This window comes from Balaenoptera acutorostrata, chromosome 6 (genome assembly GCF_949987535.1).
Source record: "Balaenoptera acutorostrata chromosome 6, mBalAcu1.1, whole genome shotgun sequence".
NCBI classification, from domain to species: Eukaryota; Metazoa; Chordata; class Mammalia; order Artiodactyla; family Balaenopteridae; genus Balaenoptera; species Balaenoptera acutorostrata.
In genome coordinates, this window is record NC_080069.1 from 7,401,314 (window position 1) to 7,423,360 (window position 22,047).

Below are 22,047 nucleotides of genomic sequence, written 5' to 3' on the forward strand. Positions count from 1 at the left end.
TATACATCTTTATTGGAGTATAATTGCTTCACAATGCTGTGTTAGTTTCTGTTGTACAACAAAGTGAATCAGCCATATGCATACATATATCCCCATATCCCCTCCCTCTTGAGCCTCCCTCCCACCCTCCCTACCCATCCCTCTAGCTCATCGTAATGCACCAAGTTGATCTCCCTGTGCTATGCTGCTGCTTCCCACTAGCTATCCATTTCACATTCGGTAGTGTGTATATATGTCGATGCTTCTCTCACTTCGCCCCAGCTTCCCCCTCCCCTCCCCATGTCCTCAAGTCCATTCTCTATGTCTGTGTCTTTATCCCTGCCCTGCCACTAGGTTCATCAGAACCAGTTTTTTAGATTCATATATATGCGTTAGCATATGGTATTTGTTTTTCTCTTTCTGACTTACTTCACTCTGTATGACAGACTCTAGGTCCATCCACCTCACCACAAATAACTCAATTTCATTTCTTTTTATGGCTGAGTAATATTCCATTCTATGTATGTGCCACATCTTCTTTATCCATTTATCTGTCAATGGACATTTAGGTTGCTTCCACGTCCTGGGTATTGTAAATAGTGCTGCAGTGAACATTGTGGTACATGACTCTTTTTGAATTATGGTTTTCTCAGGGTATATGCCCAGTAGTGGGATTGCTGGGTCATACAGTAGTTCTATTTTTAGTTTTTTACAGAACCTCCATACTGTTCTCCATAGTGGTTGTATTAATTTACATAATCACCAGCAGTGCAGGAGGGTTTCCTTTTCACCACACCCTCTTCAGCATTTATTGCTTCTATATTTTTTTTGCTGATGGCCATTCTGACCGGTGTGAGGCGATACCTCATTGTAGTTTTGATTTGCATTTCTCTAATAATTAGTGATGTTGAGCATCCTTTCATGTGCCTCTTGGTCATCTGTATGTCTTCTTTGGTGAAATGTCTATTTAGGTCTTCTGCCCATTTTTTAATCGGGTTGTTTTGTTTTGTTTTGTTTTTTGATATTGAGCTCCATGAACTGTTTGTATATTTTGGAGATTAATCCTTTGTTGTTTCATTTGCAAATATTTTCTCCCATTCTGAGGATTATCTTTCCATCTTGTTTACGGTTTTCTTTGCTGTGCAAAAGCTTTTAAGTTTACTTAGGTCCCATTTGTTTATTTTTGTTTTTATTTCTTTACTCTAGGAGGTGAGTCAAAAAAGATCTTGCTGTGGTTTATGTCAAAGAGTGTTTTTCCTATGTTTTCCTCTAAGAGTTTTATAGTGTCCGGTCTTACCACTTGGAGTTTATTTTTGTGTATGGTGTTAGGGAGTGTTCTAATTTCATTCTTTTACATATAGCTGTCCAGTTTTCCCAGCACCACTTACTGAAGAGGCTGTCTTTTCTCCATTGTATGTTCTTGCCTCCTTTGTTGTAAATTAGGTGACCATATGTGTTGGGTTTATCTCTGGGCTTTCTATCCTGTTCCATTGATCTATATTTCTGTTTTTGTACCAGTACCATACTGTCTTGATTACTGTAGCTTTGTAGTATAGTTTGAAGTTGGGGCACCTGATTCCTCCAGCTCCTTTTTTCTTTCTCAAGATTGCTTTGGCTATTTGGGATGTTTTGTGTTTCCATACAAATTGTAAAACTTTTTCTTCTAATACTGTGAAGAATGCCATTGGTAGTTTAATAGGGATTGCATTGAATCTGTAGATTGCTTAGGGTAGTATAGTCATCTTCACAATATTGATTCTTCCAGTCCAAGAACATGGTATATTTCTCCATCTGTTTATGTCATCTTTGATTTCTTTGATCAGTGTTTTATACTTTTCTGAGTACAAATTTTTCGCCTCCTTATGTAGGTTTATTCCTAGGTAGTTTATTCTTTTTTTGCAATGGTAAATGGGAGTTTCTTTAATTTCTCTTTCTGATTTTTCATTGGTAGTGTACAGGAATGCCAGAGATTTCTGTGCATTAATTTTGATCCTGCAACTTTACCAAATTCGTTGATTAGTTCTAGTAGTTTTCTGGTGGCATCTTTTGGATTTTCTGTGTATAGTATCATGTCTTTGGCAAACAGTGACAGTTTTACTTCTTCTTTTCCAATTTGTATTACTTTTATTTCTTTTCTTCTCTGATTGCAGTGGCTAGGACTTCCAAAACTATGCTGAATAAGAGTGGTGAGAGTGGACATCCTTGTCTTGTTCCTGATCTTAGTGGAAATGCTTTCAGTTTTTCACCATTGAGTATGTTTGCTGTGCATTTGTCATATATGGCCTTTATTAGGTTGAGGTAGGTTCCCTTTATGCCCATTTTCTGGAGAGTTTTTATCATAAATGGGTGTTGAATTTTGTCAAAAGCTTTTTCTGCATCTATTGAGATGTTCATGTGGTTTTTAATTCCTTAATTTGTTAATATGGTGTACCACACTGATTGATTTGTATATATGAAGAATCCTTGCATTCCTGGGATAAATCCCACTTGATCATGGTGTATGATCCTTTTAATATTTTGTTGGATTCTGTTTGTGAGTATTTTGTTCAGGATTTTTGCATCTATGTTCATCAGTGATATTGGTCTATAATTTTCTTTTTTTGTGATATCTTTTTTTCTGGTTTTGGTATCAGGGTGATGGTGGCTTCGTAGAACAAATTTGGGAGTGTCCTCCCTCTGCAATTTTTTGGAAGAGTTTGAGAAGTATCGGTGTTAGCTCTTCTGTAACTGTTTGATAGAATTTGCCTGTGAAGCCACCTGGTCCTGAACTTTTGTTTGTTGGAAGATTTTTAATTACAGTTTCAATTTTATTACTTGTGATAAGTCTGTTTATATTTTCTAATTCTTCCTGGTTCAGTCTTGGAAAATTGTACCTTTCCAAGAATTTGTCCATTTCTTCGTGGTTGTCCATTTTATTGGCATATAGCTGTTTGTAGTAGTCTCTTATAATCCTTTGAATTTCTGCAGGGTGAGTTGTGATTCTTCCTTTTTCATTTCTAATTTTATTGATTTGTATCCTCTCCCTTTTTTTTCTTGATGAGTTTGGCTAATGGTTTATCAATTTTATTTATCTTCTCAAAGAACCAACTTTTAGTTTTATTGATCTTTGCTATTGTTTTCTTCATTTCTATTTCATTTATTTCTGCTCTGATCTTTTGATTTTTTTTCTTCTACTGATTTTGGGTTTTCTTTTGTTTTTCTTTCTCTAGTTGCTTTAGGTGTAGGGTTAGATTGTTTATTTGAGATTTTTCTTTTTCTTGAGGTGAGACTGAATTGCTATAAACCTCCCTCTTAGAACTGCTTTTGCTGCATCCCATAGGTTTTGAGTCATCGTGTTTTCATTGTCATTTGTTTATATGTATTTTTTTATTTCTTCTTTGATTTCTTCAGTGATCTCTTGGTTATTTAGTAGTGCACTGTTTAGTCTCCATGTATTTGTGTTTTTTACAGTTTTTTTCCTGTAATTGATTTCCAGTCACATGGTGTTGTGGTCAGAAAAGATGCTTGATATGATTTCAATTTTCTTAAATTTTCAGAGGCTTGATTTGTGACCCAAGATGTGATCTATCCTGGAGAATGTTCCATGTGCACTTGAAAAGAAAGTATATTCTGCCACTTTTGGGGGGAATGTTCTATAAATTTCAATTAAATCTATCTGGTCTATTGTGTCATTTAAAGCTTATGTTTCCTTATTTATTTTCTCTTTGGATGATCTGTCCATTGGTGTAAGTGGGCTGTTAAAAGTTCCCTACTATTATTGTGTTACTGTTGATTTCCCCTTTCATGTTTGTTAGCATTTGGCTTATGTATTGAGGTGCTCCTATGTTAGGTGCATAAACATTTATAATTGTTATATCTTCTTGGATTGATCCCTTGATCATTAGGTAGTGTCCTTCCTTATCTCTTGTAAGAGTCTTTATTTTAAAGTCTATTTTATCTGATACGAGTATTGCTACTCCTCTTTCTTTTGATTTCCATTTGCATGGAATATCTTTTTCCATCCCTTCACTTTAAGTCTGTATGTGTCCCTAGGTCTGAAGTGGGTCTCCTGTAGACAGCATATGTATGGGTCTTGTTTTTGCATCCATTCAGCCAGTCTGTGTCTTTTGGTTGGGGCATTTAATCCATTTATATTCAAGGTTATTATTGACATGTATGTTCCTATTACCATTTTTTTAATTGTTTTGGGTTTGTTTTTGTGGGTCTTTTTCTTCTCTTGTGTTTCCCGCCTAGGGAAGTTTCTTTAGCATTTGTTGTAAAGCTGGTTTGGTGGTGCTGAATTCTCCTAGCTTTTGCTTGTCTGAAAAGCTTTTGATTTCTCCATCGAATCTGAATGACATCTTTGCTGGGTAGCATAATCTTGTTTGTACATTTTTCTCTTTCATCACTTTAAGTATATCCTGCCACTTCTTTCTGGCCTGCAGAGTTTCTGCTGAAAAATCAGCTGATAACCTTTTGGTGATTCCTTTGTATGTTATTTTTTGCTTTTCCCTTGCTGCTTTTAATATATTTTCTTTGAATTTAATTTTTGTTAGTTTGATTAATGTGTCTTGGTGTGTTTCTCCTAGGGTTTATTCTGTATGGGACTCTATGTTTCTTGGACTTGGGTGACTATTTCCTTTCCCATGTTAGGGAAGTTTTCCACTATAATCTCTTCAAATATTTTCTAAGACCATTTCTTTTTCTCTTCTTCTTCTGGGACTCCTATAATTTGAATGTTGGTTCGTTTAGTGTTGTCCCAGAGGTCTCTGAGATTGTCTTCAATTCCCTTCATTCTTTTTTCTTTATTCTGTTCCTCAGCAGTTATTTCCACTAGCTCACTTATTCGTTCTTCTCTCTCAGTTATTCTGTTATTGATTCCTTCTTGTATATTTTTCATTTGTTATTGTATTGTTCTTCTCTGTTTGTTTGTTCTTTAGTTCTTGTAGATCTTTGTTAAACATTTCTTGTATTTTCTAAATCTGTGCCTCCATTCTATTCCCAAGATTCTGGATCATCTTTACTATCATTACTCTGAATTCTTTTTCAGGTAGATTGCGTATTTCCTCTTCATTTATTTGGTCTTGTAGGTTTTTACCTTGCTCCTTCATCTGTGATATATTTTTTGCCATCTCTTTTTTTTTTTGGTGGGTGGGCTTGTGTCCCTGTCTTACTGGTTGTTTGGCCTGAGGCTTCCAACACTGGAGTTTGTAGGCTGTTGGGTAAAGCTGGGTCTTGGTGCCAATATGAGGACCTCCAGGAGACCTCACTTCAATGAATATTCCCTGGGGTCTGAGGTTCTCTGTTAGTCCAGTGGCTTGGAATCGGAGCTCCCACTGCAGGAGCTTTGGCCTGACCCCCAGCTCATGAACCAAGATCCCGCAAGCTGTGTGGGGTGGCAAAAAAAAAAAAAAAAAAAAAAAAAGGAGGACAGTAACAAAGAGTAAAAAATAAAATTAGACTAGAAAACTAATAGATATGTTAGTAAGAATATAAAAATAAAAATATAGATGAAACAACATCTATATCTATCAGATGGCCCATCTGAACTTGGGCCATATAACTGGGACCACAGTCTTTCCTTTGGCTTCAATGGAATTCTCAATGATGGGATTTAGCATTCCAGGTTAATCTAAGGGTAAAATTTCAATTTTACTGTGGTTACTTCATTTTGATTTTAAATGGCAGCAGAATGAATCACTATGATAAACACCATTTGAATTGCAGTGAATACATTTTTATTTATACCTATTTATTGAATAAAAAGTAACATTGGTTTTCTAATTTTTTTGAAGTTCAGCGAAAGTGTTGTATGAATCCATACTCCATGAGAACACTAGATTAACCATATTTGCCAAAGAGCCTTTCAGAAACATATTGTTAAAATGTCAAAAAGAGTTCTTCATTGTCTTTCTCTGTTTTACTCTTTCCTTCTCTCTCCCAGTTTTTCTTAAACTCAGTGACATTGTCTTTCTTTTGCTCTCATTTGATCTTCATTTTTAATACTATCTTCAGAGATCTCATTTATCTTCTTGTCTCCAAGAAACATTTCTAACCTTATTTCTCTATATTTCCACAACCATTCCTAATTCAAGCTTTACTGAAAAAAGTTCCATAACCTAAAATAAATTTCTAATTGAATTAGTTTCACAAGAAACACAGCACATTTAAGCAGAAGTCAGCTTCTGCACTACTTTTTCCATGAATCACCTGCTCTTTTCTAATTTATGTAAATGAGACAAGATTCAATCCTCATGATTGAGAGAAAACTTGGGAGAATCATCTTTGTTTCATTCTTATGCAAGTCATTGAAAAAGTCTGCAAAATGTTCTCTGTTTTTTTTCTATTACTGTCCCAGCTATTTGAACTACTCATTAATTTATGACGAAATTAGCTATCCATATGGATTTCTTTTCATTCTCTTTTTCAAATAAAGCTTTTGCCTGAGGTTTTCTGATGCCAGATCAGTAAATGTGACCGGAAAAGATAGAGTAGCTCAGGATTTTCCCAAAGTTTTGATGCATACATACTGTCATTTAATACCAAGTTTTTCTTTATTTCTTCTTTAAACAGAGAGTTATTTAGTACCTGCAGTTGGTTTCCAGATATATAATTGTATAGTAATGTATGATAATTTGTTAATCTATAATAATTTATAGTAATTTTATGTTGTTATTGATTCTATTGCATTTTAGTCAGAGATCACACTCCATCATTCATTGATTCTTAGGAATTTATCAAAGCTTCCCTTGTGGCTTACTACATAATTTTTGTAAATGTTCTTGCATGCTAAAAACAAACAAAACTATAAGTTTTCTCTCTATCTATAAATTACTTAATTGTTTTGTTCATATATTTGTACCTGTATCTTCAAATAAATTATTGATAGATCTATTTTTTCCCTTTTTTTTTAAATTGGAATATAATTGCTTTACAATGTTGTGTTAGTTTCTGCTGTACAGCAAAGTGAATCAGGTAGATCTATTTTTAAAAATTGTAGTTCTGTCTGCTTTTGCTTCCTATATTTGGAAGTTATATGGAAGACATTTTCATAATCACTATAGTTCTGTTTCTTTACCAACATGTTATCCAAGTGTTTGTATCTTATGATTTTTCCTGTAACTTATTTTTTTCTGATATTGAAATTATTATCCTGGATTTTTTTAAATTTTATTTTATTTATTTATTTTTTATACAGCAGGTTCTTATTAGTGATCTATTTTATACGTATTAGTGTATATATGTCAATCCCAATCTCCCAGTTCATCCCACCACCACCCCCTTCGCTTTCCCCCCTTGGTGTCCATACATTTGTTCTCTACATCTGTGTCTATTTCTGCCTTGCAAACTGGTTCATCTCTACCATTTTTCTAGATTCCATATATATGAGTTAATATACGATATTTGTTTTTCTCTTTCTGACTTACTTCACTCTGTATGACAGTCTCTAGGTCCACCCACGCCTCTACAAATGACCCAATTTCATTCCTTTTTATGGCTGAGTAATATACCATTGTATATATGTACCACACCTTCTTTATCCATTCGTCTGACGATGGGCATTTAGGTTGCTTCCATGACCTGGCTATTGTAAATAGTGCTGCAATGAACATTGGGGTGCATGTGTCTTTTTGAATTATGGTTTTCTCTGGGTATATGCCCAGCAGAGGGATTGCTGGGTCATATGGTAATTCTATTTTTAGTTTTTAAAGAACCTCCATGTTGTTCTCCATTGTGGCTCTATTAGCCTGGATATTTTAGACACATGTCTCTGATATGCATTTTTCTATCTTCCCCAATTTTTTGCATGGTGTTTAAAAAAATTGTTTGGTTGACAACATATTGTTGCATTTAATATTTGTTAACATCTAGCTTGGGAATCCATTTTGCTCTATGCATTTAACCTTTGCAATGATTTTAATTATAGTAATATTGAGAGCTATCCTTGTTCTCTTTCTGTGCTTCATATATACTATATTTTTTTTACAATTTTTTTATTGTGGTATAGTTGTTTTACAATGTTGTGTTAGTTTCTGCTGTACAATGAAGTGAATCAGCTATAGGTATACATATATCCCCTCCCTCTTGGACCTCCCACCCCCCCCATCCCACCCATCTAGGTCATCACAGAGCACAGAGCTGAGCTCCCTGTTCTATACAGAAGGTCCCCACTAGCTATCTATTTTACACATGGTAGTGTATATATGTCAATCCCAATCTCCCAGTTCATCCCACCCCCCTTCCCCCCGACCATGTGCACACGTCTGTTCTCTATGTCGGTGTCTCTATTCCTGCCCTGCAAATAGGTTCGTCTGTACCATTTTTCTAGATTCCACATATATGCGTTAATATACTATATTTGTTTTTCTCTTTCTGACTTACTTCACTCTGTATGACAGACTCTAGGTCCATCCATGTCTCTACAAATGACCCAGTTTCGTTCCTTTTTATGGCTGAGTAATATTCCACTGTATAGATGTAGCACATCTTCTTTATCCATTCATCTGTTGATGGATGTTTAGGTTGCTTCCATATCCTGGCTATTGTAAATAGTGCTGCAATGAATATTGGGGTGCATGTGTCTTTTTGAATTATGGTTTTCTCAGGGTATATGCCCAGTAGTGAGATTGCTGGATCATATGGTAGTTCTATTTTTAGTTTTTTAAGGCACCTCCGTACTGTTCTCCATAGTGGCTGTATGAATTTTTATTTCTTTTATTTTTCTCCTTTCCCACATTTCATTTGGTGAAACAGTAATTTTTAGTTTTGTTTTGAAAGTTATTTATTCCATTTTTATTCTTTGATGTTTTTCTTAGCTCATAGTTGTTTTTTGTTTTTCTCAGTAATTTCTATCAGAAGATTTCTCTTCCCCTCGACTTTCCCTGCACGTCTCTTTCCAGAACCTCTCTTTTCCATATACTAGGACTTTTGTATCATTAAGGTTTTAAGTCTAAGTCATGAATGTACACTTTTAGGGGTGTGGAGACATCGCTAGTTTAGAAAATATATACTTTCCTAAGTTATTCACTCAATACTGTTCTTCCCTTAGTCATTTTCTCCTTTGTGCTAACAGTATGCTATTAACATATGCTTATCACCTTCAGTAGAATTACTATATTTGCAGAGATAATTCCTCAGTTAGTCCTTGAAGTCCTTCCAGACAGGGACTTTTTTGTATCACCAACATATTATGTGGAATATATTAGGTATTTGATAGATATTTTTTGATTGGTACTTAAATGAATGAACACTCCCCAGGTCATTTAAAACAGTCCTGACAAGTGACATCCTTATTAAACATTTATTGAATTTAAGAAAGTTGGATCATCACAGGCCATTAAGACTTTTGCATTTTAAGTTATATTTCTTTTTGTTTGTTTTCCATGCCTCTAAACCCAATTTGTCTTCTTTTTCCCCTTTGCTGTCATAATTTATTCAACAGTAGATATTAAGTTTCTTACAGCATTTCCTTTACAGTAGGTTGAACTCTTAAGGCTTTTGCCATTTTAAGCCACTATTTAAAAACAAAAAAAGATGTGAGTAAAGTCTCTAAAACAGTTTAAGAGGGTTTGTAAATTGATACAGCCACTATGGAGAACAGTATGGAGGTTCCTTAAAAAACTAAAAATAGAACTACCATATGACCCAGCAATCCCACTACTGGGCATATACCCTGAGAAAACCATAATTCAGAAAGAGTCATGTACCACAATGTTCATTGCAGCTCTATTTACAATAGCCAGGACATGAAAGCAACCTAAGTGTCCATCGACAGATGAATGGATAAAGAAGATGTGGCACATATATACAACGGAATATTACTCAGCCATAAAAAGAAACGAAATTGAGTTATTTGCAGTGAGGTGGATGGACCTAGAGACTGTCATACAGAGTGAAGTAAGTCAGAAAGAGAAAAACAAATACTGTATGCTAACAAATATATATGGAATCTAAAAAAAAAAAGGTTCTGAAGAACCTAGGGGCAGGACAGGAATAAAAACACAGATGTAGAGAATGGACTTGAGGACATGCGGAGGGGGAAGGGTATGTTGGGACGAAGTGAGAGAGTGGCATGGACATATACACACTACCAAATGTAAAATAGATAGCTAGTGGGAAGCAGCCGCATAGCACAGGGAGATCAGCTCGGTGCTTTGTGTCCACCTAGAGGGGTGGGATAGGGAGGGTGGGAGGGAGATGCAAGAGGGAGGAGATATGGGAATATATGTATGCCTATGGCTGATTTACTTTGTTATACAGCAGCAACTAACACAACATTGTAAAGCAATTATAGTCCAATAAAGATGCTAAAAAATAAATAAATAAATAAAACAGTTTAAGAAAAACACCTTGAAGAATTTGACTTCAGTAGCTTTTACTTTGACAGGATTTTCTTAGCATCTGCTAAAAGAGTTTAACAAACAGTATCTCTATTGTGAGCTAAATTAATTTCTAATAAGGGGGCAGGAAGTGTTTAATGACTGAAATATGAAAGGGATACTTGAGGCAGTCTACCAACTCTTGATAAAGGAATTAAGAAATAAGGCAGCGGCAACAAGAGGCTTTGTTTTCCCACGTTGGGTTTTTGATTGATTTGGAAATGTTCTGGGAAAGGCAGGAAGACGAAAGGTCTTGTTACATGAGCACGTGTGTCTGCAAAATAGCCCAGGATGCTTTCTTTATTCTAAAGAAGTCCAGTGATCCAGCTGTCCTTAGGTCCTGTACTCTCTCATCTGTAATAACTAACATTCAGGGAACTACGGATTTCACTCACTGCTACCACTTGCTCATCATGTTCCCCCTTTTTCTTAAAACTTTTTGGAATCTAGCTTTGAGCCTCATCATTCTAATCATATTTGTCTTTATCATCAATAAAAATGACTTTTTTCAAGTACTTTAAAAAAAAAAAACACCATTTCACAGCACTTGATGCTCTTAAACAGATCTCCTCAGCTGCCCCTTCTCTTTTGAGATTGCACGATTGCGATTTTAATTTGCTATCTATGACAACCCCTTGACTGGAATTCCTTCCAACAACCTCGAAATGAAGGCCTTTGTTAAGCGTTGGCTCTTCTTTGTGTGTTTGTTTTCATCTGTGCATTCTCTCCGTTAAAAATTTCGTTACGGTTGAACCACTCTGTAGATGGCTGTTAATAAATAATATGTCTTCAGTTCTCATTCTTCCCTTTGGCTTTACACCTAAATTTCCTGAACCGCAAATATATTAAGATTGGATTTATCAATATTCCCTTCAACATTTACTTATTCTATGTTTTCTTTCTCTGTCAGTATTTCCAAAACGATTCTACCTAGGAAAACTCTTTAGCTCTGACTCACTCACTCCCAGAGCCTTTGCATCCAGTTTGTATTGAAGTGAATGAAGAACGGTGGAATATGTGCCCCCCAAATATGCCACTTTAGCAGAAGGATTATTTTGAGCTAAAGGCACCTGAAAAACAGCAGATTCAAGAAGACCATGCTAAACTCCCCTCTTCTTCCTGAAAACTGTAGATAAAAACTCCCACATGAAAGATGTGCTCCCCATACCAGGAATCAAAGCCAAGAGAATTCTGTACACACAGACCTTTTTAAAATAATTCTCATCTTCCTTTAGTTTCCCCACACAGTCTAGGTACTTTTCCACAATTGCTTCTCTTTGTTCAACCTGGTATAAAAGCATTTAGGTTTGGCCACTTCCATGAGTAGTCATCTCCTTATGATTCCACGTTATGTAAAACTTAACATTAAATAAATGGGCATCCTTTTCTTCTGTTAATCTGTCCTATCTCCGTTTAATTTTCAGGCCCAGCCTGAAGAGACTAATAAGGTAAAGATAACATTTTGCCTTCTCTACAGCATCAACCTGTACTGTTCCTACCTTCCACATTGTTCCTTTTTGTTCCTACTTTTATTCTTTTTGTTGGAATATTATGAAACCTTCTTAAATAACCTTGGTTCCTCTGGCTGAGAGAATCTTTAACAGCATAATATTGACCAACTCATTTTCTTGCTCCTACATCTTGAATAGCTCCTCGCTATTGGATAACATCCAACATCCTTGGTTTAGTAATTAGGGAATCAGTGTGTCTTAGACTATTTTTCATATGATTTTTTTTCTCGATACTCTCCCATGTACCTAATTTTGCAACCAAGAAGCCTGTCCTCAAAATGCCTTCCTGGTGGCGCAGTGGTTAAGAATCCACCTGCCAATGCAGGGGACATGGGTTCGAGCCCTGGTCCGGGAAGATCCCACATACCGTGGAGCAACTAGGCCCGTGCGCCACAACTACTGAGCCTGCACTCTAGAGCGCAAGCACCACAACTACTGAGCCTGCGTGCCACAACTGCGCCTAGACCCCACGCTCCGCAACAAGAGAAGCCACCGCAATGAGAAGCCCACACACCGCGATGAAGAGTAGCCCCCGCTCACGGCTACTAGAGAAAGCCCGTGCGCAGTAACGAAGACCCAATGCAGCCAAAAATAAATAAACAAATTAATTAATTAATTTTTAAAAATGCCTTCCTGGTACAGTTAGAAATCCACACTGCTGGGAATCCTGTCTTGCTCCCCCACCACCACCCTGCATTTTTTGCTAAGTAGCTCCCCCAACTAAAACTAGATTTTTATTTTCCTTTCATTTAATTTAGTAATTTGTCCATGGGTATGATTAATATTTAAGAACTACGTATAAAAGTAATGCATTTGAATTTAACAAGAAGGCGATATTATCAGAGAAACAGGTATTTCCACTTCCTCACTTTAATAAGAATCACCAAATGTGGAGGGCGGGTTGCATCCCCCCACGACATAGGCACGCCATCTAGTGGCAGCTCTACCGCACTACAGACCTGGCCTCCAAGGCCTGTAAGTCTGAAGATCCACCTGCAAATTTTTCTCAAGGAATATATCAAACAGACATTTTTTTTCTTGATATAAAATAGTATAACAAGAAAAATATTGCATAATGCTTACTTTCTGTATGGCATTAAACACTGAAAACCAATTAAGTTTGGGCTGATTCTATAGATAAGTGCACAGAAACAGAAGAACCTGAAGTTTTCGTGTGTTAACATTTAATCCGTGATGCACACGGATCCAGTGTGAAAGAAGAAATTTAAAGAAACGCCTATAAGCTTGGATAAATCTCTGATAAAGTGTGAGAAATGTCTTTTCTCCGGAGATAACACACAACACAGCCAGCAGTGTACTCTCTGAGTAAATCCTGAGGGGTCAACAAAACAGTTCAGAGTAAGCATAGCCTTTGAAGCCAGATGGCTTGTTGTTACCACCTCCATAAATTGGGGCAAAATCACTCAAAGTGACCATTTGCATATGTGGAAACATGGGGATAACAACATCTTTGTTGTGAGTATGAGAAATAATATATTCAAAATGCTTGGACTACAGCAGACACGCCATTAAAAAGAATGGTAGTTTGTCTTTAATGGTTACCATCCTTTTTATCTTTGATTTGTATAGAGAGAATAGCTGTTTTTCAAGCTTAAAAATGGTTATTTCTAGTCCTGAATTTACTTCTTTATCACAGTATACAGTGCATGTGCTGATAGACATCATTCCTTTCCATACTATGTAGAGGATAACATGCCCATTTAGTAAATGTCAGACAAAAACAATGACAAAATAAATTATCTATATAACCCATCAAATATACATCTACTCTCTTTTTTTAAAGTATTCAGAAAAAGGAAGTTGTTCCTACTTACAGCTTTCCAGTTGCATAGTACAGGTTTGTACATCCATTGGAAAATTCTTGAGATCCATTGGACAGGAGAGTGTTAATGTCAATCTGAAAGAATTCAAAGTAATAAATTTTAGAAGAAATTTATAATATCATATTAATAGTCTATTGTTCAAGGCACAATTGGAAAACCATGTTGCTTTGGTAATGACTAACATCTACTCAAATAAAATTTGCTCCAGCTTGTGTATGTTATTTACTGCAAAACAACTGTATCCTTTTACATCAATCTGGTTTGGGGGGAAAGAAAAGCTGTATATATAAACGTGCAATCATGTTTATTTATTTATCTATTTATGTTTTCCTTCAGAGAGGGCTAGAGGTGTCTGAGACCTTTAAAAAAGATATTTGAGTATGAGTTTTATAAAACGAATACCAAAGGCCAAAGACACACTTCTCCCAAATCACTGGGACAGCACCCCTGAGGAGGGAAGGAGATCCAGGGTTTGGAGTATGAGTGTGCAAAGGCTGGGTGCAGGGAAGCAGTCTGTCTGACAACTTTCATCGTCTTTGTAACTACACTGAAGAACTTCTCAGTGAACACCCAGAGTAAAAAACTCAGGATCTGGAGGTCTCCAAAATTCTCGGTATTAGAGAGGGCTTCCCTGTCATGGAATTAGAGCATTTCACCAGATCTTATCAGGGCCACAAAATAGCCCTCTCGAATACGTGGGACACAATTCCACGCCCAACAATTGAACTTCTGATGTGGCTTCCCACAAAGTGAGATGACCTGACGGTCACCCCAGCGTTCCACCCACTTCTCCCCCTTCCAGAAAACATTAGTATGTCGGCATTCCAGATAATTCACTACTCTTGAATGTCTTTTTCTTCGAAAAGTATATTACTGAGATATCCTCAAGGATTACCAAGAATTTGTAGTTTCCGGACGTGAGAAAAAGAGGCCCAGATCCAAACAAACCTAAGTTTATTCAAACGAAGTTCTTTTCGGAGAACTCTCTAGCCAGCCCATTTTATTGAAAGTTTTCCCATTGAAATGCAGTATATTAGTGGGCACCTAGGCTGAGTCATTCACATAAACTCTGTGACCACAGAGTTTATGGTCTCAGATCACTTCATTTCACTCTATTTCAGCTTTCACATCTCCGAAAGGATGATAATAATAGTACTTACTCTGGAGACATGTTGTGACCAATACATGAGTTAATACATGTAAAATGCTCAGCCGAGTGCTTGACACATAGTAAACACTAAATCAACATTAGTTATTAAGGATTACTAGTACATTCTCCCAACCCCAGACTTCCCCATCTTCTTCTCCCCCACATTATATAGGATGCATACAAAGATGACTGAATTAAATCACTGATAAGAAACTATTTAAAGCTTGAACAAAAAATAGCCATCAGCTCCACTAAATGTAACCACATTCTCCAAAGTGACATTTTTATGTAGCCCATAGACATAAAGTTATAATGATGTATGTTTGACATTGAATACTCTTGGTGGGGCCCCAGTGACATCATCTGAGAGACATAAACGGACAGATGTGAAGCTGCTGGATTTTTAAGAGTCCCCGGGGATCATCTGACAATTCATTCAAGTCAGAGTCCAGAGCACACTAAAATAGTTCACAGAATTTATTCTTCAAAAGCAGTTTTCTCCTAACTCAGCTAGGTTAAGTGATCCTGTAAGTGTGATGTTGTCCATTTGCAAAGTTCTCTCTTCAAAAGGCAATTGTAAAATCAGCTAGACACAATGTTCTCCGTCTTATAAAAGGGTTTATTAGAAGTGTATGAACAAATACATTTTGAACGTACACCCATTAATTTTCCAAATATCCAAGGCTCTCTGGCCAGCCAGTTTCAAATGTTGGCTTAGAGAATTAATTCTGTGACCTTTTGTATGGAAGTAAATAGCATTCTCAGAATCTTTTCCAGATCTCACCATGCTTGTGATGTCAAATTCATATCCTAGCTGTTTTTCTGGCGTAAAAAAAGAGACATTACATAATTCTTAAAAAAAAAAAAAGACCCCGGAAGGAATTATTTGGCAAAGAAAAACACTGTTTGTAGAACTTCTGTCATAACTCATATCCTGAAAAAGTCTATTTATTGACTTTCTTTTTGTTTAAGGTACAATACAATTGCTTCTTTAACAGCACAGGGATGAAAAAAATGTGTCGCCTTGGTGAATGTGATCCTGAATTTCTTTATCAAAACATTACATATAAATTAAAGATTTGTCCTGACCACATCAAAAGAAAACTAAATCAAGAGGTAATTAATCGTATTCTCCTGTTTTGGAAATATCTTCTTGTGTAAGAGAGGACACAGAGTTCTCTTTTCTGAGACAAGACACACAAACAGGATGTGCGTTTTTAAAATTTTCCCCTTAAAAATTCTTGGCTTAGTGAAGCAGTAATGTTAAAAAAAGATGACTATAATCTATGACAAACAATTCATCTCATTAAAATCAAGGTATTACCCATTTTCAAACAAACATTGCCCAGAGTATGCTGTCTATCTCAACCATTAATTGAAGTATTAAAAAAGGCTTTCTGACTCCACTTTAAGTTCCTTATGCAAAAGATAAGTATTTTAATAGTTTTTAATATTTCTAAATTTAGTGTTATAAGGACAATTGCCTCTTAGCTATCAGCTTTGAAGTATTATCTGTAATATCATACTAGGTAATACAACTGTTGCTTACTATGTGGTAGGCACTATTTTAAATACTTTATATCTGTCTCAACTCATTTATTTCTTAATATGAATTTATAAGACAGGTAAGCTACATTCCCTTTATTTAGAGATGAGGAGATTAAGAGGTTAACTCACCTGATATTACAAAGCAGAAATTGATAGAGTTGAATTAGACGCTCTGGGGGTCTAGCTGCCCATTCTATGCCCTTAACCTTTAAGTCTACTGCCTTTCAAAGGCACCAGAACATTTTTCATGAAAATGAGTTATCTAATTAATATGACTTTTAAAATATATATTTCTATAACACAAGAAATGATACATTTCACACACTATTTGTTATTAAATTTAAAGTAAAAGATACATAAATGATTCTTCCCCAAAAAAATCAGTAAACTTTAGAAAATATAAGGAATTTGCCCATGGATTTTACATATTTGCTTGAGTGATTTGATATTTTATCATGAATAATTCTACAGAGTAAATAATTCTCATGAGAGATTAGATTGTTGGAGTGCTAGACGGAACACTGGTACTAGCGTTCTAACTGGAGTTTTGTTGTCATCCGATGATAGAGACGATCATAAAGCTTATTAACCCATCACAGTGCAAACTCAGTATTGTTGGTGGTCCCTTCAGGAAGCTGATATAAGCTGTGGACCCCTTCAGGAAAATATACATAATCACACACATGCAGAATTCTCCTTACAACATATATTTTATGGTATTGTAAATTGATTTCCTTTGAATAAACAGCCTCTTAAAAAGCATCTGTTGAAATGTTTGCCTTGTCTTTTTAAAAATTAATGTCTGTCAAAGTTCAAAAAATAAGTACATATTGTACAAGGAAACTTTAATTCTTTTCACAACTGAATTTCAAAGAAAGTGGTTGTATTTAGCTTAAGTAAAAGTTGAAATTGTGTTATGATCTTTGACAACTCACCATGTATGGTATTTTTGATGTAAAGTTTCTTCCTGGTATTTATTTGATGGTTAATGCAATAATGCTTCTGCACTGTAAGTAGTAGGGTTGGATGTCCTGGTACATATTAGTACTATCAGTAAATGAAGCAGCAGATAATATTTAACTGCCCGTGATGTGCTTCCATTATCTTGTGGATAGGATGTTACCATCCCCATTTTCAATTGATAAAACCAAGGTTTAGATAGATTGATAATTTGCAAGAGTCCTCAAATTTGTTAATTTATGGATTCTGGAAAAGACCAGAACTTAAGCTTTTTGGGGTTTTGTTTTCTCTTTGGAAAGATAAAAATTAAAATCTTTAGTGCTAATTGTACGCCTGGCACTATCCTGAGTGTTTTACATAGATTATTTCAGGCTCAAGGTGATTAGTATTTTCACCATCATGCATGTAAGAAAAATGAGCCTTTCATAGGTAGAGAGACCTGCCCCAAATCACAGCTAGTAAATCACAGATTTACCTCCTGCTGGGTCTACCAAGACGGTAAGGCCCTGACAATACTTTCACCTGAGCCATTTCTCATGGCTGTTTGTGTAGCTGCTGATTTTGAGAGATGAGATAACATTCCCCTGGACAAAGAGAAGGCTTGCTTACAGCTTGCTATAAAAGCAGTGGATTCCCCACACTCAGTGTTCCACAGCTGTGAGGCAGACCCACGGGTGTGTTGTGCCCACCTGAGCCTGATGTATTGTTCCCACGAGACCTGAGGATGATGGGGAAGTTGAGTGAAGACCCTGAGGCTCCTGCTGCTTGCTGGCAATAAGGAATAAATTCCTTTGTCTCTGGCGCTGGAGTCCTGTGTCTGCAGTCAGCACTCATGAAATACCGGGTCGGCCAAAAAGTTTGTTCAGGTTTTTCCGTAACATGTTATACATACATACATATGATACATAATAGGCTAACTTTAGAAATAGAATAAAATCAAATCCCAAACTTGACAATCTAGAGTCACGTGTCTCACCCCAACACCCTCACTTGAAAAGCACTTCATTTAAAAAATATCAGTATAATTCATGGATATCATTTAGAAGTTCAGACAGTTATATAAAACATACCAAAATCAGCTGTACCTTTGCCCTGCCCATCCCTATCCCCAGTTCATTTCTAGCTTCTCAGAGGCAGCCTTCTTTAGATATGTGTCTGCAACTTACATTCATATATTTAAATTGCTATCACGTTATGCTTGATTTTTAAAATTTGTGAAGGTGCCTATTAAATGCTACAAAGGAAAATTAGAATTTACTGCCCTTATACCACACTCTGTGTACACTTAACTCTCCAGCAGAATTCGAAATTCAGTTATGTAAACATTAATGGTTAAATTAATATGCAGTGTTTACATGTTGTGAATATGTAATTACTGTTCATGGTGAAGCTTAGTCATTTGCTGTAATTACAGCGCTTGGACAGCATTTTGTTTTCCCTAGTGTTAACAATTGTCTCATTTTAATCATCTCTTCCGTTTCTATTCCCTACTATTACTTCACACTCAACAAACTCCCTTTCAGAACCAAATCCCTCTCAGTGATTAAACAGAGCAGGCAATGGATCAATTCCTTGCTTTTCATAGAAATCTCATTTCTTTTTCTCATCTTCCTTTCTGGTCAGATATTGAACCTCTGTATTGATACTCTGATTTTCTTATCCTTTCCTTCTGATTTCCTATTTCTTAATATCTTGATTCTACTTCTTGGCAGATTTCTTCACTTAATTTGTTCTTTGCAAGAACAAATATTTGATTGATGTTTTTTCCACTTTGGTTTACTATTTGCACTTTCTATGCTCTGAATGACTCCATTTCTCCTTTCCTAAATGTCTCTTATTTCATGCTTGCTGTTGTATCATCTGTCCAGAGATTTTTTTTTTTTATGGCCTTTTCTGCTCCCTGCATTTTCCCTTGAGTCATTTCTTTGTTTCTTTAATTTTCTTCTCTTTGCTCTTTATTTCCTCTGCATGTGTATTCTGGCCTCTGCTTCTTTTTTCATTACTGGTCCTATTGCAGGATGTCCTCCAATGTCTGTTTATATTGAAGTATGAGGTACTAAAAACTATTTGGAGTGCAACTAACAGCAGATGATTCATGAAGTAATGGTCTTCACCATAGGATGGCTGCCCAGATTTTTTACTGGTGCTTCCCCAATTGTCTGTGCATCTTTCCTCTTGGGCATTTTAGGGGGAATAGGAATATCACCACTCAGTGTGCAGAACTCACAGAACCCTCGTTTTCTTGGGGTGATGCTTCACCACAGATGCCAGTTGTGCCTCGAGTCCCTACTCTCCAGAAGTTCTTGGCCCAACTTGTGGAGGTTTTCTGTCCTCCTGCTTTCTGCCCAGTTCAGAAGGCAAAAAGTTAGATCCTAGTCTGAAGAACACGGGCAAGAAAATCAGGATAAAGGACTCACTGTCATTCCTGCTTAGGTTACATCAACTCTTTTTCTTTATCTCCTTTCTAGCCCCCATTTTCTTATTTATTTATTTAGGCTGTGCCAGGTCTTAGTTGCGGCATGTGGGCTTCTTAGTTGCGGCACACATGCAGGATGTAGTTCCCCAACCAGGGATCGAACCCAGGTGCCCTGCATTGGGAGTGTGGAGTCCTGCACACTGGACCACCAGGGAAGTCCCCTAGACCCCATTTTCTGAAGTCCTACCTGCCTCAAATTTCTAAAAGTTTGAGGATATTATTTTCTTCCTTTTGCATTCCCCCACTTTGGCTTAGGTTTTGGTTATCTCTGTGAAGTCAGTTTTCACAAGTGCATTCATTTTCAAGTTTCCTAAAATATCTTGTCATCACTCATCTGTCACTGTTTTCTTTCCCATTACTTTCATCTTCCTGTGTGTTAATGTCATTTCATTCCTTATTCAGTTTATTTCTTTGTTTTAGTGGCTTTAAGAAGGAAGTACATCAGCCATAAAAAGGAAAGAAATTGGGTCATTTGTAGAGATGTGGATGGACATAGAGAGTGTCATACAGAGTGAAGTAAGTCAGAAAGAGAAAAGCAAATATTGTATATTAATGCATGTATGTGGAATCTACAAAAATGGTACAGATGATCTTAGTTGCAAAGCAGAAATAGAGACACAGACGCAGAGAACAAATGTATGGATACCAAGGGGGAAAGGGGTGGGGTGGGAGGAATTGGGAGACTGGGATTGACACATATCCATTATTGATACTATGTATAAAATGGACAACTGATGGGAACATGCTTTATAGCACAGGGAACTCACCTAGTGCACTGTGGTGACCTAAATGGGAGGGAAGTCCAAAAGGGAGGGGATATCTGTATGTGTACGGCTGATACATTTTGTTGTGCAGTGGAGGCTGACACAACATTGTAAAGCAACCATACTCCAATAAAAATTAATTTAAAAAAATAATTAGAAAAACATTTTAAAAGGAGAAAAGAGATTTCAAAAAGTATAATTACAAATTATACTGTCTCCAGATGATTATCAATTGAAGTAAATTGGCCTCCTAATGGTAGTTCAAGTAATCACAGATTAAGCTAAAATGCTATCACCAAGGTGCTAGGAAATATGAAGAATTTTAAGGCAGAGAAAATGAAGACATAAACATGTACCAAAAAAAAAAAAAAAAAGAAGGAAGTAGAGAGAAATGGATAAGTTCAATAGGTCAGGTTTGCCAGGATATTTTGCTTCTTTCTTTGAACAGGCAGGAAAGCAGATCTCTCATGAAACATCACAGATGCTCCATTTGTAAATTGAACAAGATTTTTTTTTCCTAGCACAACTTTTGTTAAGAAAGAAACTGTTTGCCTTTTGAAAATTTCAAAGTCCTGTGAGATTTCCAAAAACAACTCACAAAAAAATGAATTTAGTCTTTGATCATGTGAGCCAGGATAGAGCAAACAAAAACCAGGGGCCAAGAGACATCATCGGTTTCATCTGAACTCATACTGAAAGACGAAAGATGCAATTCTGAATTATTCTATAACTTTTCTCAAAATATTAAAAGAAATGTGGGAAATTCATAATGGATGGCACAATTTTCCAAGTCCAATGACTTGATATAAACAACTAAATAGCCAAAATCATATAGGATACAACAGAATACACACACACATTGTATTTCAAGTCTATCAATGGAAACCTTCTAGACATTATTATTTTGCAGAATGATTATTTCATGCTACCTGGTGATATATTCTTGCAACCTATGACACCCAAAATCTGTCTGAAATGAAACGGTACCTTACAATTAAAAATAAATTATACCTTTCACAAAGTTAATTTTCAAATTAGCAGGAAAAGAGGTAAATTTGCTTTGTTTACACCTGGCATGGATCCCCTGAGAGGCATCAGAAATCCACATCACAGAGGAGTCAAGGGTCGTGACTTCAGGTTAAAAGCCTCTGTCGCTTAAAACATATGTATTTAATTCATAAGTAATATATAACTTACTGAAAAAGTCAAACAATATTAACTTACATATAGTGAAATCTACAGTTCATCTTTATTTCTACCCAAGTTTTACAGCTCATTTCCATAACTGGTCATTCTTAACCAATTGTGGGCATCCTTCTGCACTTCTTGTATGGAATTAGATACACATGTATCTTTCCATACACTTTTAGGTTTAAATATATAGAATGTTTTAAACAAAAATAAGCATGAAACATTTCTAACCTTAAAGATATTTTGGAGGCTTTTTCTTATGAATA

At 36.1% G+C, this 22,047-nt stretch overlaps 1 protein-coding gene across 2 annotated transcripts in view; it reads right to left on the reverse strand.

Annotated features, from left to right (window-relative positions):
• The window catches only part of GLRA3 (glycine receptor alpha 3), a 192,761-nt gene that overhangs the window by 61,800 nt on the left and 108,914 nt on the right, over positions 1–22,047 (reverse strand). For both annotated transcript variants that reach the window (XM_007192677.2, XM_028169206.1), the window contains exon 5: positions 13,684–13,766. In XM_007192677.2, the coding sequence (XP_007192739.2) occupies positions 13,684–13,766 (83 nt within the window). The remainder of the gene's footprint in view (positions 1–13,683; positions 13,767–22,047) is intronic.